General features: G+C 49.6%; 1 protein-coding gene across 1 annotated transcript in view; it reads left to right on the top strand.

The window, feature by feature from the left end:
• Window positions 1–17,817, top strand: part of EFCAB3 (EF-hand calcium binding domain 3) — a 75,508-nt gene that overhangs the window by 17,795 nt on the left and 39,896 nt on the right. The window contains exons 15-25 of the mRNA XM_065577471.1: window positions 1,052–1,195; window positions 2,706–2,777; window positions 4,084–4,227; window positions 5,006–5,077; window positions 7,902–8,006; window positions 9,703–9,774; window positions 11,935–12,039; window positions 12,521–12,592; window positions 13,508–13,612; window positions 14,947–15,009; window positions 16,770–16,874. Of these exons, the coding sequence (XP_065433543.1) occupies window positions 1,052–1,195; window positions 2,706–2,777; window positions 4,084–4,227; window positions 5,006–5,077; window positions 7,902–8,006; window positions 9,703–9,774; window positions 11,935–12,039; window positions 12,521–12,592; window positions 13,508–13,612; window positions 14,947–15,009; window positions 16,770–16,874 (1,059 nt within the window). The remainder of the gene's footprint in view (window positions 1–1,051; window positions 1,196–2,705; window positions 2,778–4,083; window positions 4,228–5,005; window positions 5,078–7,901; window positions 8,007–9,702; window positions 9,775–11,934; window positions 12,040–12,520; window positions 12,593–13,507; window positions 13,613–14,946; window positions 15,010–16,769; window positions 16,875–17,817) is intronic.

The following is a 17,817-nucleotide window of genomic DNA, read 5'->3' as shown; positions in this document are numbered from 1 at the left end:
CATTTTGAATTTTAATCCTATCCTCCAAAGCACTTGTCACCCCTCCCATTTTGGTATCGTCCACAAACTCTCTAAGTATCAGAGGGGTAGCCGTGTTAGTCTGAATCTGTAAAAAGCAACAGAGGGTCCTGTGGCACCTTTGAGACTAACAGAAGTATAGGGAGCATAAGCTTTCGTGGGTAAGAACCTCACTTCTTCAGATGCAAGAAGTGAGGTTCTTACCCACGAAAGCTTATGCTCCCTATACTTCTGTTAAACTCTCTAAGTGTACTCTCTATGCCATTATCTAAATCATTGATGAAGATATTGAACAGAACCGGACCCACAACCGATCCCTGCGGGACCCCACTCGTTACGTCCTTCCAGCATGACTGTGAACCACTGATAACAGCTCTCTGGGAACGATTTTCCAGCTGTTTATGCACCCACCTTACAGTACCTCCATCTAGGTTGTATTTCCCTAGTTTGTTTATGAGAAGGTCATGCGAGACAGTATCAAAAGCTTTACTAAAGTCAAGATATACCACGTCTACCACTTCCCGCCTATCCCCAAGGTTTGTTACCCTCTCAAAGAAAGCTATTAGGTTGGTTTGACACAATTTGTTCTTGACAAATCCATGCTGACTGTTACTTATCACCTAATTATCTTCTAGGTGTTTGCAAATTGATTGCTTAATTATTTGCTTCATTATCTTTCCTGGTACAGAAGTTAAGCTGACTGGTCTGTAATTCCCCGGGTTGTCCTTATTTCCCTGTTTTATAGATGGGCACTACATTTGCCTTCTGGAATCTCTCCCATGACTTTTCAAAGATAATCGCTAATGGCTCAGATATCTCCTCAGTCAGCTCCTTGAGTGTTCTAGGATATATTCCATCAGGCCCTGGTGACTTGAAGACATCTAATTTGTTGAAGTAATTTTTAACTTGTTCTTTCCCTATTTTAGCCTCTGGTCCTCCCTCATTTTCACTGGCACGCTAGGACACCACCCTGCGCTGATGCAGAGAGATGACCCAGTTAACGCTTTGCTTTATATTCTCCACACATGTGCAGCCATGCAGGAGGCCTTGGATGTCATCAGCAAGGTTGAGGGTGACAAAATTGCGGTTTCTCAGCTGGAGTCGGCTCTGGCTAACATAGGGATCACTTTACCCAAGGGAGAGCTGGAGGAAGCACTGAAGCACGCTACAGTGGACGGTAAGCAACCTTAGCAGGGAGGGTGCAGCCCCACATTTGTTTATAGGCGGCTAATCGTGTGTATGGCACAATACGTGGGGTTGGTGAACGTTCAAGCGTCAATGCAGGTGATCCTTTTAATGCAACGTTTTCAACGGTGGCAAGGGGGATCCTTGCTCTGTCCAGTGGCCTGGTGGAGAGTTTCTCTTTGGCTGGGGAAGGTAACCATTCGGGTCTAGATATCGCCCAGCACCGGCATCTGGAAAGGGATCCATATGGTGCATGTTCTGATGGGTCCTTTTGTAGCTATGGGGAGAGCAGAGGAACGAAGAGCCTCCCCTGTATGTATGGCCAGCTCAAAGGCCTCTCCCTAATGCAGTCGCTGTATTCTGGGGTGCAAGGCACCCCGAGGAGGAAGGGCCGTGGCCCCCGCCAAGCAGGGTGTTTGTCAAATGAGCAAATACAGCGCTGCTTGCGTACGAGTGGCGGGGTCGGCCCCTCCCGGTGGCCTTGGAGCATTGACCTGGGCTGAGTGTCTCCTCGGCCAAGCCGACTCAGTGCCCGGTGAATGTAAAGCAGCTGGAGCGCCGGGCCGGAGAATTCCCCCCCCCCCCCGGCGGGGTGACTCTGTGATGGCACAGCTGCCAGAGGCAGTGTAGCCCCCTCCTGCACACGCTCCATCGCTGCTTCCTGCCCCAGACTCTCCCTCACTCCAGCAATATATGTGGCCGGGGAGGGGACGTGTCCAGGGAGCAAAGGGAGCAGTGGATGGCTGAGAACCAGGGAGCTCCGCTCAACCTATCGCCAGCCCCTCTGTGCCCGCGCTGTGCCCAGACCCAATGGAGAATCGAGCCCTGGTTCCTAGAGTCCAGTGCTGCTGCCATCAACTTGCATGCAACTCCCACTGAAATCTACAGTGCTCCTGGGGCAGTCAGCCGAGCCCGAAGGGCATTGCAGATCCACTGGTGATCCAGCGGCTCAGGAGCCAGGAGACCTGCCTTCTAGCCCTGTTCTGACATCGCCAGAGCACGGGACCCTTGGCTGCATGTGACTTGCCCATGCTTCCAAAGATGGCCAGTGATTTTGGGCTGCGGGCACCTGATTTGAGATAGTTTGGGCCTGTGCTTCAGAGGTGCTAAATGCCCAGGGCTCCTACCAGCTCAGCACTTTGGGGATGGGGGGTCCTAAGAACTGAGTCCCCGCAAGTGTAACCCACTGGTGAGCATGTCTCACAGGATCTTCTCTGTTGCCGATCCACAGAGGATCTGAGTCTGTTACAGCCCAAGCTAGGGCTTTATGGCTCTCTAGCTCATGCTGTAATAGTTGAGACTTCGCTCTGGAGGTATCTGGGCTGGTTCAATCCCATGTGTGTTGGCTCAGACGGCGGCCATCCCACAAAGTCAGTCACTGCTTCAGAGAATGACCTTCCCTTCCCTTCGCCTCTGTTTTCCCACCCCTGTAACCGACGGCACAGCTGGGCACTCTGCCGTTCTGCCTCCTCTCTATATCTGACCTGCACGTTATCTTGCAGGAGACGGGAAGGTGAATTTTAAAGAATTTCTGAAGGGTTTGACCAGCACCAAACGTTTCTCCAGAACCCTAGGTGAGTGAGGAGCTGAAGCTATGCAGAGATGGATGGAAGATGCTTTGCATCGTGGAATTCTGGCTGTGTTTGCAAGGGGACCACAGTTCTCTATGGCATTTTAGGCGTCTCTTTGGCATGCCCAGCTATCCTCTTCTGTAGCATTTGGGGCCAGATGAGAGACCATTCAAGGATTCCTGTACCCAGTAGATCCTCAAGTGGCCAGTGCAGCTAGTTTATGGCCCGTTGGTGGCACAACACATCTGAGGCTTCCTGGTAAATAGTATTTGCTTCATGACTGACAAAGAGCTTAGGACATGAAACACAAGAATCGCTTGACTGACAGTGCCACGCTCTTAGAACAGTCGATACTGTGATCTTCCAACGAGGGCTTAGCACCAGGGAGGGAGTATCCGGAGCATCCCGTCTCATCCCTGGTTTTATGTCTGGCTCTTTTCTCCCATAGCTTGCATTTGGCCCTATGGTGAATTCCGCTCTCCCACAGCAGCACGTTGCAAACATCCAGTGTAGACAGACCCACCCAGTGTCTGACTACCACCAGCAGATTGTAACAGCAATCAGTGCTAGGAAGATCTCGGTGCTGGGCCTTTCTTAACCCAAGAGATGCTCTCTGTCCAGCAGTATGTGTCCAACTGCCCATGGCTGAGCTGTTCCCTGGGGCTCCTTTTCGTGCAAAGATGATTACCCAGACCTACCAGCTAGGACGGACCTGCAACCTAGCAGGATGTTCTGATTAGACAGGGTGGCCTTAACTCATTTCCCCTTGTAACTCTTCTTCCCATTCTCCGTGAGAAATGTACCCAGAGAAGAGAGACTTACTGAAGGAGAAAAGCAGGATATTACCATCCAGCTGAGTTACTCTGAGCTTTCCTACAGCCCAGAGTTCACCCATCTATTCACCACCCCACTCCTTCATCAGGGAGGGCAGACAGGGGTTACAGAGAGAGGAAACAAAGGGCTGAAAATGGGCCATAAATAAACTCCATGCAGGATGCGGCTGTCTCCATTAGGGACATCTCTAAAGGAGACAGAACTCCAGTTACTTAAGTAGACAGGTCTGCTTTCAGGGCCTGTACCAATGTCCATCTGGAAGTATTTCCATTGCCTTGGATGGGCTTTGGATCAGACCTCTAGCTTTCGGTGCTGCTAAGAGTTCCCATTGAGTTCTCTTTGGAAGCTAAGAACTAGGGTCACATTTTCTTCTTCTCCAAGCAGAGTTCCCGACCAATCCCCTCCTCTCCCCTGTCGGGAGTTGGCTAACTCTGCTGACTGGAGGCCTCACAACACCTTCTCTTCACGCTTGCAGAGATGGAAGGGGCCGTGAAAGCCATTGGCGCGATCAAAGAGGACACAGTGGACGTTCATCACCTGGAATCCATCATGCGCAACATGGGGATTCATTTAACCCCGGAGGAGATTCAGAAGGCGCTGAAGCACGTTACCTGTGAGGGTGAGCGTCTCAAACAGCCTCCTGTTCTTTGGTGAGGCCTGTACTTTTTGTCCGGGAGGGGGAGGTGCTGTTCGTACACTTGTGACGATACCTGGGGTAGGGTTAGGGCTTGTAGGAGCTACTCATTCCATTTAAACCCAACTCCTGCGCTGTCGTGAGCAAAATCCCTTCTCTGATCATTAACCTTTGACCTCATGCCCGTCGTTCTAGTGGTCAGATAAAGTCTGCAACTATTAGTCTGTGACGCAGTTGTCCTGTCCTTGGTTTGAGGATTTTAACAGACATGCAGACACATCAGGGGGAGGCCTTGTCTTCTTCAGGGTCAAATCTGGACTTTGGATGTGGAGAAAGGCCCTTCCGTATCTCAGCCCCTCCGAGCTCCAGGCTGGGGGGAACTCAGAGAACGTTTGAATGCTAAAGAACTGATCCACCATTGTGTTACTCCAAGGTGCTGTGGGCACAACTCCATAGATCACAATGGACCTATCCTGGTGTAAAACCAGAGTAATGCAATGGTGAATCCAGCCCTAAATATTCACCATGTCTGCCTCTCTGTTAGCGTTCAGGGGCTTAACTCGACCCTGGTGTAATGCTGTCAAAGTCAATGAAGATACCGCAGGGATGAATTTGGTCCTACGGTTTTAGGACTTTCAACAATTTGGCTGGACTTTTCCATCCAAAACCCTTTGGCAGCTTTGGACCCTCCCCGCCCTCCTTTTTGACTTCATATCTGTTCATCGTTTTTTCCTTCTCCCTGACCTGGATCATCTCATTGCAGAAGATGGGAAGGTGAATTTGAAAGATTTCATGACCGGTTTGACCAAGACTCGGCGATTTTCCCAAGCTGAAAGTAAGTGGAAACTGTAGTGTAGAGTGGAGCCCTACAGCGGGACTGGGATCCCCCAGGATGCACTGCCATAATAGCAGGAGCGAGTAAAACATACTTTGTTGGGTGGACAGAAAAAAAAGCCTGTGGGAATTTGTGGGAAAACACTAAATTTCTCAGCAGTTTGACCTAAACAGAATTTCAGCAACGTAAAGCAAGTTTTTTTCTTTTTTTTTTAAATAAAGGTTTTAATACTTAAATTTAAGTGAGGAATAGAAAGAGATTTGATGTCTGTTCTAACAGGAGTTAAAGTTTTTTGTGGTTTTTTTTACGTGGCTTGAGCAAGATTTGTTTTATTTTTTTAGTGGTAAAAATTGTGTCTGAATTCTGTTTATATATTTTTTTTTCTTTTCCTTTTTTTTTTCTAATGAGCACGGGGGGAATCTGTCTCTCATGCGGGATTTGCAGCATCTAAGGTGTGAGCAGGTTACAAATGCAAGAAACAATGCGGGAGCAGGTAGGAGTGGGTCTTGCAAGGCAGGATTAAAAAAATAGTCCGGCACAGGGCTCTAGTTTAGTGTACAGCAGTGGTTCCCAAACTGGGGTTCGTGAAATGTTACAGGGGGTTCTCGGGGAAAAAAATTCCCTACTGGTGGACAGAGCTGTCCCTAGGGACCGCGGGCAGCACAGCGGCCTGGAGCCCCTGGACTAGTTTCCAAGAGCTAAGCAGATCAAAGCAATCATATCTATCACACTGAGGAGATTTAAACTTCAAGACACCTTATAAGAAATGGAAAGGGAGGTGGATATTTTTTGCTGTTTTTAAAATTAAATAGACAACTAGTATTGTTTTTAAAATTATTATGAAGAACAAGTTTAAGCTTTGTTGTAACATGCGTTGTTTGCCTGGACTGCTCAAGACCCGAATGCTTGTGTAGGAGGAACTCTTTGAGTTGGCTTCTTAAATATCTTCAAGCTGTTTCACATCTGATACTCCTTGGTGAAACATAGGAGCCTTGTCTTATAACAGGCTTATTCAAAGTGATACAAGCTACGAACGTGAGATCTTGGAAGAGTGTTACCCGTTTTCATAATGTAATAACAATACTGTTACGATAAATAATAATTAATAATAAATAGTGTGTAATAAGCATGTCATAAAAACAAATGTTATATTTCCAAGATCACTGCTTTTATAATTTATACTCAGGGAAAGGAGAAAATCCCTGGAAATATTCATTTTTAGGAGGGGGTTCGCGAGACTTGACATTTTAGTGAAAGGGGTTCACAGGTTGTTAAAGTTTGGGAACCACTGGTGTACAGGAATAAGGAAAAATAGATGGGGAGCCCTCTAGTGGCACTCCCCGTGTTCTGTGATGCTGCGAGGACAGCAGGATGTGTGTAGCTAAGCCTCGTATGTTTGTGTGTAGTTAGGAAACACAGTTATTAAAGACCCAACGATGCTTTTGTGGTCTCTTCGTGGTATTGGAGCTCTAGGAGTTATTCTCTGGCCCGTGTTCTACAGGGGGCAGACTACATGATCACACTAGTCCCTTCTGGCCAATCTATGAATCTGTTGTGGTGTAAAATGCAAAAGACTCAGCAGAAACTTGACTGCAAACAGAGCTGCTGGAAAAACACATTTCAGGGGGAAATTCCCCCTCCCCCGCTTCTGTTGGTTTGTTTGCTTTTGTTTTTCATCAGAGTTTGGACATTTTCGGAACAACTGCTAGAGGTGGTTGAAAAACAGGGTGATCAAGTTCAAGAAAAGGGGGATGGGGCGGGGGTTAGGCCGTCTATTGAAATTTTGACACGTTCAGAAATTTTCCAACCAGAGGGACTGGAGGGTGGAAGCTGATAGATGGAGCCACGCCTCTGCATTTCAAGCGGTGCTCTCAGCGTTGGAGCTGTGTTTTTTTCAAGATTATGTATTTATTTGTGTTACCCGGAGGCTGCAGTCATGATCAGGGCTGCTTTAGAGTTCGGGGGCCGTCCAGACACAGCGAGAAACGGTCCCTGTTAGCAAAGTGTCTGAACAGAGAGTGCAGGAGAAACGGTGCAGAGGTGTCACGGAACAGAACTCGGCTCTCCTGAGTCCCAGTTCATTGTCCAGCTGCTGGATAACACTGACTCTCCTCCTGCTTTGACTTCACTGGGGCGACGCAGGCCGGTCTGGATCCCTGAGCTCAGAGCGTTAAAAATCGTACAGACTCAAGGGCTACAAGGCCAAATCCCATCTCACTAGCCACAACAGAAGAGAAAATCTGGCCCAATCGATCTCTTCACGCCAGTTTCCCCGAGTGCCAGGCTTGCCGGCATTTCCTTCTGCAGAGTCTACCCCAGTTTACTTTACCTCTGCCAGTTCTCTTACTGTATACCCAGCCTGCCCTGCTTTTAAAGGGGCAGCCTTGTTACACAAACAAAGCCACTTCTCTGCACATTGCCAGGCTGTCAGATGGCTTCAGGGCCAGAAGCAACATCCAACCGATTTTATCTGAAGAGAAGTTTTGGGCCTGATTCTCTCCTCGCTTATGCCGGTGTCACTCCATAGACACCTGTAGCGTTACTCCTGTCTACACCAGGTACTTGAGGTCCTAATCAGGCCCATTGGATTGAATCCAGCACCTTCCTAGGGCGATGCAAAACGGAACAATGCGCCGAGAAGGACAGAACAATCCCAGGCAGCCTGTGTGAGGCGGCATTTCAGAAGAAAGAACTCTGTTTTCTAGCCAAGGTTTCAGGACAAATCCTGCATCGCGGCAGGGAGTTAGAGTAGATGACCCTTGCGGTCCCTTCTGACCCTATGGTGATATTCACAGACGCTATTTCTTTCCTTCACCTATTCAAGAGGACAGGGTTGATGTCCGGAACCTGGACTCCATTCTAGACAACATGGGGATCTACCTGATGAACGAGGAGCTGCAGGAGGCCCTGAAGCACGTTACGGTTGATGGTGAGCGTTGGAGACACTCTGTGTATTTTGGTGCAATGCAGACTCCTGCAGGGGAGCCCGCAGCCGGACGTGCATTATGCCCTGTGCATGCCTTTGGCGCCAGTGAAGAAGAGCAGTTCTGGCTGCTCCAAGGCCCCTCCATCATGACGGGCCAAACCTGAGCGGCCCAGCAGCCCCCGTGCACCATGTCACAATGCCGCTCACTCAGTTTTGCTCACGATGGAGGGGCGGTGGGGCCAAACCTGCGTGGTCTGTGGGGCACCCAGTATTGCCGCTCCTCACTGCAGCCGTGGGCCCGGCTTCTGCACCAGGGTTCCCACCCGGGGGCCTGCCTGGCCTCATCCCACTTCCAGCAGCACGTGTTCCCTCTCAGGGATGGGGAGTGACTGCACCTGGGTGGGCCAGGCTGGAAGTGCGGGCTGAGCGTGGTGTGGACTCAGCCCTGGGGCCAGCAGCTGCAGTGAGGGGACTGATGGTATGTACTGGGGTGAAAAATTCTGGGCTCCTGTAGGATGTGTGTGCGTGTGTGTGTACACAAGATTGTTGAAAGAAAATATGCGATCCATTTAAAAAAAAACCCTAAAATGTAAACTGGTGGAATCACCACCTCCAGCCCGACCCTTGGAAATTTAGGTAAGTTAATTGGCGCCGTGGGATAAGCGCTCGCAGGCCGTTCTAGTCTGCAGCTCCACAGGCCAGGGGAATTCCACCTGATTGGAACAGGAATGGGGGGGTTGAGAATTAGGGCCACCCCTGTTTCTAGTTAGTCATAATTTTGAATATCTGTTGTATTTGCTGTTTTGGTCAATAGCTACACAAAGTGATGTGAGAGAAATGGGAGCTGCCCCTTTAAGAGTCGGGGAGGACACTGGGAGTGAGCTTCTGCCGCAGGCCTAGAATGTGCGGGGGGGTGGGTGCTGCTGCCGGCCCGTAGCTGTGCCCTGGGGAGTTCTCAGTCTGCAAGAAGCACCTCGAGAAAAAGTTTGGAGTCCCAGAATAAACAAAGTTTTCCTTGACAATCCGAGTCTTGGGATTAAGAGTGTAGCCCCCACAGCCTTGTGACTTGGGTTTAGAGCCATCTGGGCCCCTGGGCACACCATGATACAGGCCTGCACCCCACAACCCCACCAGAGAGATGACTAGGGCAGTTCAAACCTCTCTGAGAGGTTGTTTCAGGCTCTCTGCAGACTCAGGCAGACTTCACTGCATCGGTTACACTTGGGTCACATTTTCGAGGTTTTTTGCTTAACCTTTCCGCTAGGATCATACTTTTTTAATGAAGCTGAATCTAATGTAATCACATGACTCCAGGAGCTGGGGCTGCAGACCTGGGTCTACAGTGTCTGTGACTTAAATCTGACTTTGCTCAAATTTAGTGGAGGGCAGCTTGTATTTCACTGTAATCCCCCTCCTGAGACCACTCCCAGCAATACTCAAAATGCAATGAGAGGCATTATCTCAATGGGCATACCCCCAGCCCTGCCCACTTCTCCTTTGTGTTCTGTTTGGCACATGCAATCGGTCTGCCTCTCTTACGCACCATCTGTTGGCGCCAAGGGCAAAATGCAGGTGCAAATGCCTTATTGACAATTGCACAATTGACTGGTTCTCTGTGTGCCGTTTACAATATTTAAAAATGCCAGCCATGGGGCCTGTATCTCCTCTCTTTTAACCCTGAACTCTCTTTCTTGCACAGCGGACGGGAAGGTGTATCTGAGCAAGTTTCTGCAGGGCGTGAGAGCCCTCCGGAGATTCTCCTACAGTGAAGGTGAGCAGTGAGGAGTTGCTGTCAAAGAGGGATGGACCATGATAAACACTAAGCATGTGGCAGGTGTATTTATTGTGAATTCTCACAGTATTGGCCAGTCCTGCAAGGGGCCGGGCACCCTTAACTTCACTGGCAGCTGATGGCACTCAACATCTCACGGGATAAGGCCCAGGGACTGAGGATCAGTTGTACGATGGCACAAAGATTCAGTAGAAGTGGCACGAGGCTTGCCACCTTTCTAATGGCTGGTAACTGGCCCCCAAAGGCCCCTGCCCCGCCTCTTCCTCCAAGGCCCCGATCCTGGACGCCACATGCCGCCTGGCCCCAGAGGCAGCGGCGGCTCCTTCCTTCCACTTATGGTGGCCACCTTTTCCACAGATCAAAAAACCCAGACATCAGTGTGACTGGTTCCCCCCGGGGTGCCATCAGGAACTGGGGAACCACTGAGCCCGCTGACCCACCAGCCCGCGCTCCCTCTCACACTATGCTGCTGTGACAGCCTGCACTTTCACCAGCATTCACCTAGGAAGGGACACACCCACCCAGCTGCAGTTACACACAGGCTTTCTCACCACCAGCTTTCCAGCCTAGGACCCCAGAGCAGAACCGTCCTGCCCTGGTCAAATCTGGCCAGTATATGGGTTTAATACCTGGTCTGCCTCTCCCTCAGTGCGAAGAGAACAATGCACACATGTGGAAACCAAGCAGAGGTTTTCCCCAGGCACTCCAGTCAAAGCTCACTGGTTTGGATTAAAACATAAAATAAGTTTATTAACTACAACAGATCGATTTTCAGTGACTATAAGTCAGAGGTGGGCAAACTACGGCCCGCAGGCCACATCCAGCCCGTGGGACCGGCCTGCCCGGTTCTTGAGCTCCTGGCTGGGGAGGTTAGTCCCCGGCCCCTCTCCTGCTGTCCCCACTTCCCCTGCAGCCTCAGCTCGCTGCGCCGCCCGCACTCTGGTCCACCGCTCCTGCCGGGCAGCGCGGTGGCGTGGCTGGCTCCGGTCGGGCAGTGGGGCTGCGAGCTCCTGCTGCGGCATGGTAAGGGGGTGGAGAGTGGGAGGTGGCTGGATAGGCGTGGGAGTCCCGGGGGGCCTGGCAGGGGTGTGGATAGGGCTCGGGACAGTCAGGGGCAGGGAGTGGGGGGGGTTGGATGGGGATGGGGTCCCGGTGGGCGGTTAGGGGCAGGGGGTCCCAGGAGGGGGCAGTCAGGGGACAAGGAGTAGGGGGCGTTGGATGGGTCGGGGATTCTGAGGAGGGTAGTCAGGGGGCGGGAAGTGGGAGGGGGCGGATGGGGCGGGGGGCAGGCTGGGGAGGCACAGCCATACAGGCCCTCCATACAGTTTCGCAACCCCGATATGGCCCTCGGGCCAAAAAGTTTGCCCACCCCTGCTATAAGTGATAGCAAATGGATCAAAGCAGATTACCTAGCAAATAAAAAACACAAACTGAGCTTAACACACTAGATAGGTAGGATATGAATTAGCAAATTCTCACCCTGAGTGATAAACAGGCTGGCAGATTCTGAAGGCACAAGATGCCTTTGCTTTGCAGCTTGGGTTTCCCAGGTTTTCATACACAGGCTAAAAATCCCTTTAGCCCGGGGCCATCACTTCCCCCAGTTCAGTCTTTGTTCCTCAGGTGTTTACAGGTCTGTTGTTGTAGGGAGAGTGAGGTACCATCATGATGTCATTTTCCCCCTTTTATATCTTCTTCCCACTTGCTGGAAAGCTCTTTTGCTGTGAGCTGGGTCAGACAGTTCCCAGTGTGTAGTGCTCTCTCTGAGAGGTTTCTATTGTACACAGTTCCTGGGGTAATCCTGGTGCTTGTTTGCATTTCCTCAATAAGCCATTCACATTGTTTGGCCTTTTTACTATTGTACCTGAAAGGCTGCTTATGGGTGTTTTCAACCTCACGACATGTTTCAGTAACACCTACTTAGCCAAACTTCATAACTTCACACACGACGATAGCACACACAATCCAACGAGATATTACTGTGTAGCAGATCAAGACTTTTAGAATGATACCTCACAAGACATACTTTGTTCAAAACATATCCTCATTACATGACAGTGGTGAATAATGGGGTGCTATGTGCTATGAAAAGTCAGGCATTTTGCTATTATTTGAAGTATTTCTCTCCATCTATCCCAGGGAAAAAGGTTGATATCAGAGACCTGGACTCTCTTCTGGCTGAAATGGGGATGCACTTAACACAGGAGGAGCTCCAAGAAGTGCTGAAGCATGTCGTGGTGGATGGTGAGCAGCATGGTACAGCGCTGTATTCTCTGTAGACCTAAACAACCATAGACATAAACAATCTGTGAGCTCAAAGATTGGGGGGAGCGGGGGAAAATGTGTTCAAATCAGAAGAAGCTGAAATTTTAAAGTTTCCCACAAAATGAAAATTCAGAAAAGGTTCAGTTGGGGACCATTGAAACATTTCATCTCAATGTTTTCATTTTGGTTCATTTCATTTTTACTGCTGTATGAGATTAACATCATAGCTATAATATAGAAAACTGTAAAATAATATTTAAAATCATACTTTATTATCCTAGAAGTCAAACAAAATGTTTCAGCGTTGTCCAAACACGACAACTTTTTCCCGTCAAAACGTCTGTTGAAATTGACCCGTTCCCATGAAATGTTTTGATTTCGACAGAATGACATTTTTCAGTGGAAAACTGTTCGGAACAGACCGCTGTCTTTCTGCCTGCCTGGCACTTTCTCTTTGCAGGAGACGGGAAGGTAAATGTGAGTGACTTTACGAAGAATGTGATCAGCACACGGAGGGCTTCCAAAGCTGAGAGTAAGTCAAGACCTAGTGATAAAGTTGGATGAAATGTGGTAGACCTATGCCTGACTCTCATTTCTGTATCAGCAGGGGCGCTGCCTATGGAAGGGATCTCAGGAGGTCATCTAGTCCAACCCCCTGCTCAAACCAGGACCAATCCCCAACTATTTTTTTCCCCCAGATCCCTAAACGGCCCACCCCCCAAACGGCTATCCCTCCCCCCAAAATCATCTGGTCCTTCAGCTCAAGTAGTGGAGGCTTTATGCTTTTAAATTGAACATTTCAATTGTCACTAGTGACGATCTAGCCATCAAGAAAGGAGGGTTTTTTTCCATTTTTCTGGGTGCCCCGAATGTGAAACCTATCCCGGTGCCCAGCGCACGGTCTGAGCAACATGTATGTCCTACTTAAACTCTCCACATAGGACATGAGTAGTGTCCAGGCCCTCTGCACCTGGAAGGATTTCACCCAAATTCTCTGCTGCTTTGAGGGGAAGCCCAGGGACAAAACAGCCAAGAGAGTTTATTTATTAGGCCCGTTGCTAATACATTTACTGAGCAACACAATGAGCAGATCCAATCGCAGTCTGGCTACACTGAAGTCAGAGGTGTGACTGCAGCATATGCAGACCTACCCAAGGATAGCTCTGATCTTTCTCGCCCCAATAACAATAGCAGTGAAGCCGTGGCAGTACGGGCTAGTCACTCGAGTACATACCCAGCATCCTGGCTGGGCTTGGACAGCCCATGTAGCTGTAGCTTGCTGTTATTGTTATTCACGCTAGCTAGATCAGAGCTAGCGTGGGTCTGTCTACATGTGCTGCTTGCAGAGCGGACGTACCCTTCTGTCCAGTGTCAGGTCAATGTTCTCCAGCCATGTGAAACCTCGCTAGGATTTTAGCATTTAATTCTTTGTCTCTCTCCCTCTAAGGGGACAGGGTTGCTACGAGTCACCTGGACTCCATTCTGGGCAACATGGGAATCTTTTTAACTGAAGAGGAGCTCCAGGAGGCGCTGAAGCACACGGAAATAGACGGTGAGCATTACAGATCTCTCTGGAGACACCCGTGCTTTCGTACTGATGCTCGTCCCAAGAGAGGGAGTTGGGTACATCCGTATAAAGGGATCTACTTCCCCTTGCTAATGCAGACCAAGAACCTCTCTTTGCTCAGTGCACTCTCACCCCATTCCTGTGGCACCATCAGCCAGATTTCCCTTTACACATGCTAGGCACTCGTATCCTCTGCACTTGAGTGGTTCTCAAGCCTCTTGCATGCTCCTTCTCTCACAAGGGCACAGGGTAAATGGGCGGGGCGGAGGGCAGGAGTGGGCGTGTCTGAGAACACACGGGCTGGTGCATGATCCTCATCACTTAGCAACATGTTCCCCGTCAGGCTTCTCGCCACCTACTAGGCTGTAGTAAATAGAGCGGCTGCATAGCAGGATTTGTCTTTGGCGTGTTTAACCCGCAGGACTCTGTGCCCATCTTCCAGGACGTCTTCTGGCGATGGAAATGCAGATCAATCCATTACAGCCACTTGTAGGGCTCAGAGGAGCCTTTTCCCTCCCCTGCCTCTCATTTCCTTTCCCCTCCCGCTCACCCCAGGGATGGAGGGGAAAGAGAGGAGAAAATTCTGTACCCCATGAAGTTCAAATATCTAATGCTAATTTCACTGGGCCCAACCATCCCTTGCATTTCACCATGTGTAGCCATTTATGCCCATGCAAATTGGGTGTGAAATGCTACCAAAATGACTTATAGCCACTTTGCAAAGGAGAATTGGGCTCAGTCGCTTTCATTATTTGCACAAATTTAGGCCAAAATTTTCCATTCGGCAGGAAAGTCCAGCATTTCAAAAACGTGGGTTTGTTCCAAACTGGAATGAAAAGTTGAAATTTGTTGCAGAATGGAAAATCCGAATGAATTCTATTCAGAAACATCGGAAGATTTTGTTTCTCTAATGACAAATCACTTGGTTTTGACAATGTGAAAATGTTTTGGTTTTGATATGGTAAAAATATCCGTTTCGCTAATGTCAAAACATATATACTGTATTTTATTATGTTTAATATTATATATACAATTAAATGAATATTTACTATAATAAAAAGTCTAAACAAAATGAATTGAAATGATAAAGTCGAAGCAAATGGCTTTACCTTATTGCTATGAAATGTTTTGACATTATCGAAACAAAATGAGAGAGTCAGAATGATTCACTTAGACGGTTTCCAATGGAAAATGTCCTTGAAATTGACATGTTCCCGTGGCCTGTTTTGATTTTGACAAAAATTGGGAAAACTTTTCCTTGCGAACGTGCCAACCAGCTCTCCTGGTCTGTCTTTCTCTCTGCCTGTTCTCCCCTGCAGCGGAGGGGAAGGTGAATTTGAGTGAATTCATGAAGAGTGTCCAGCGATTGTCCGAAGCCGAAGGTGAGTGACGACTGTCTAACGAAGATGGATGGCGGATGATGACCAGAAGGTGTCACGTGCTGTTCAGTTTTCGTTGCCTTTCTCTGGGTGTATGTAAGACAATTATACAGCATGCAGTCTCCTGTGTCTTTTCTCTGTACATAGCTGGAGACCGGGGTATAATTCGATTTGCTGAAGAGTTTTGAGTCACTGGACTGATTGATGGTGCAATGATTGACTGGGCTGCACTCTTAAGGGTATGTCTACACTGCAATCCAAAGAGTGGTTGCCGCCCCGGTAAACACACCCAAACTAGCGTGGCTTAAAAATAGCAATGTAGAGGCAACAGTCTAGGCTTCAGCCAAGGCCATACAAGCCCATCCAGGGTGCTGAAGCCCTTGGAGTTGTATCTACGCTGCTATTTTTAGCCATGAATGCAGGGAAAGCTAGCGCCGGTATGTCTACCCACACCACAGTCACCCCCCTAATTGCAGTGTAGACACACCCAAAGACAGGCCGGTCCTCATGTCTGAGCACAGGGTTAGGAAGAGAGGCTGGGGAATCATAGAATATCAGGACCTCAGGAGGTCATCTAGTCCAACCCCCTGCTCAAAGCAGGCCCAATCCCCTAAATCATCCCAGCCAGGGTGTCATTCTCCCATGGAGCTCAGCTTTTGTACTGCACGTGTCACCGTGGTATCTGCTTCACTGCAGTGGTGTTAAAGGGTTGCTGGAGGTGCTGACTTTCTGACCAGAACTAAAACGGAGGTCCTGCCAGAGCTGTGCAGTCCCTCCACCCCGATGATTTCAGTTTGTGAGCTCTGGGCATGTCAGGGCCAGTCGTACAGTCACTAACCACGGAGCAGGGAGCTCTGGTCCAGGGAAGCTTTGTAGGAGCATCAGATGAGATTTTCAAAGCAGCCTAAGGGACTTAGAGGCACAGCTCCCATTGCAGTGAATGGCAGCACTGAAAACCTCAGCCATCACCTCTATGGGCACACCTCGGGGCCAAAACCTGCAAGGGACAGGACGAGGCCTCAGCTGGAGGAGGACCAGAGCAGTCCGAGTCAGGAATGCTGAGCGCCCGCCACTCCAGTTGACATCATTGGTGGGACCCTTTGGGCTTGATTCCTGTTTACACTGAGGTGGTTTTACACCACTCTGGTAGGGCAGAAGGGCCTTGAAATGAGTGTAAATGAAATGAACACCCACCTGGATGCCCTTTTACACCACCAGCAAGGTGGAAAGTGGCCTTAGGTCTCGTCTACACACACTTCATGCACTGAGTTAACCAGTTTGGAAACTGATTAAATTAAATCAGTGCAGCCCCCCTGGTGTGGACCCTCTGAAATCCATCTGGGAGCCTTACGCTGGTTTAGCGTAAGTGGGTATTTTTTTACTGACTCGTGCCCTTTTTCCGTATAGCTCTCTTAATCCGAAATAAGAGCGTCCACACACAGGAGTTGCATCAGTTTAGAAGCTGACTTTGCTACATCCGTGCACAGACTGTGTGTACGCCAGCCCTTGGATCTGTTATGTTTTGCACATCTCTAGTCCTGACTTTACACGGCCATAAAAAAAATCTCATGCCAGAATAGGAGCATTCAGTGACCTGGCTAACTCTATGCTGGATAAAGGCCTTCCGAGCCCCTGGAATTCCCCCTAGTGTCAAATGGATAATGCTTCCAGCATTTACTGTCCTGAACCGGTGCACAGAATGACATCTTCCTTAGAGACATGACACCATGTTATGCATTCTTTCCCCCCTCCTCTATCCAAAGGGGAAAAGGTTGATGTCGATAACCTGGACTCCATTCTAGCCAACATGGGGATCCATTTGACTGATGAGGAGTTTCAGAAGGCGCTGGGGGGTGTTACTCGTGGTGGTGAGTAATGCGGCATGTCCCTCTGGGTTCTTCAGTGGAGCCTAGGTGGGAGGGAAGGGGTGTGCACACGCAGATTGTCAGTGACCGGGCTTAGTGCTTGGGGCAGGAGTCAGGTAAGTCGTCAGGAATCGGAGCCCAGGGTCAGAGCCGGAATCAGAAGTCAGGAATCGGCGCCGAGGGGCAGGACTGGGTCACCTGGATGATGTATCCCAGCAGATTAGGAGCTGCTGCAATAAATCACACAGACGCAGTGTTTCGTTTGAAAGTCAAGATTCCCCGGACGGCTGGTTTAACAGCGTAGCTTGCAGAACGCAGCCTGCAGTGTAGCTGACTGCACTCTCTAGACCCAACCAACACTGGAGTGGACTGATGTGACCCGGCTGCTGGACTCCGGACTCTCCAAGACCCGCCCGGACCACAGAATGGATTCTCCACAAATGCTACGGGCCCACGGCAGGAGCAGGATCTATCAGAATCCTCAACAAATGCTTTGGAGCCGCTGCTGGTCCTGGGCTCTGGAGCTCGGTTGCCCAGAGCCTGGCTCTGCTGCAGGCCCAGATTCCAGGCTTGCACGTGTGCACGAGTGTTCTGACACGTGCACGCACGTTTGTACAGGGCGTATGCACACACACGCAGGGCTGGTGCCAGTCTGCCTAAGGGATAGCTGATCCATTTCAGCTCAAACCCTCCATGGTGTGGGGGATGATCCCCTCTGGGATTGTTCACTTTTAGTCCCTTTCCTGTGTTCCCGTAAAGGGGGGGGAGGGATAGCTCAGTGGTTTGAGCATTGGCCTGCTAAACCCAGGGTTGTGAGTTCAATCCTTGAGGGGGCCACTTAGGGATCTGGGGCAAAATCAGTACTTGGTCCTGCTAGTGAAGGCAGGGGGCTGGACTCAATGACCTTTCAAGGTCCCTTCCAGTTCTAGGAGATAGGATTAAAAAG

Source organism: Chrysemys picta, chromosome 24 (assembly GCF_011386835.1).
Source record: "Chrysemys picta bellii isolate R12L10 chromosome 24, ASM1138683v2, whole genome shotgun sequence".
Lineage (NCBI taxonomy): Eukaryota > Metazoa > Chordata > Testudines > Emydidae > Chrysemys > Chrysemys picta.
This window is presented reverse-complemented; position numbering and strand designations above follow the sequence as displayed.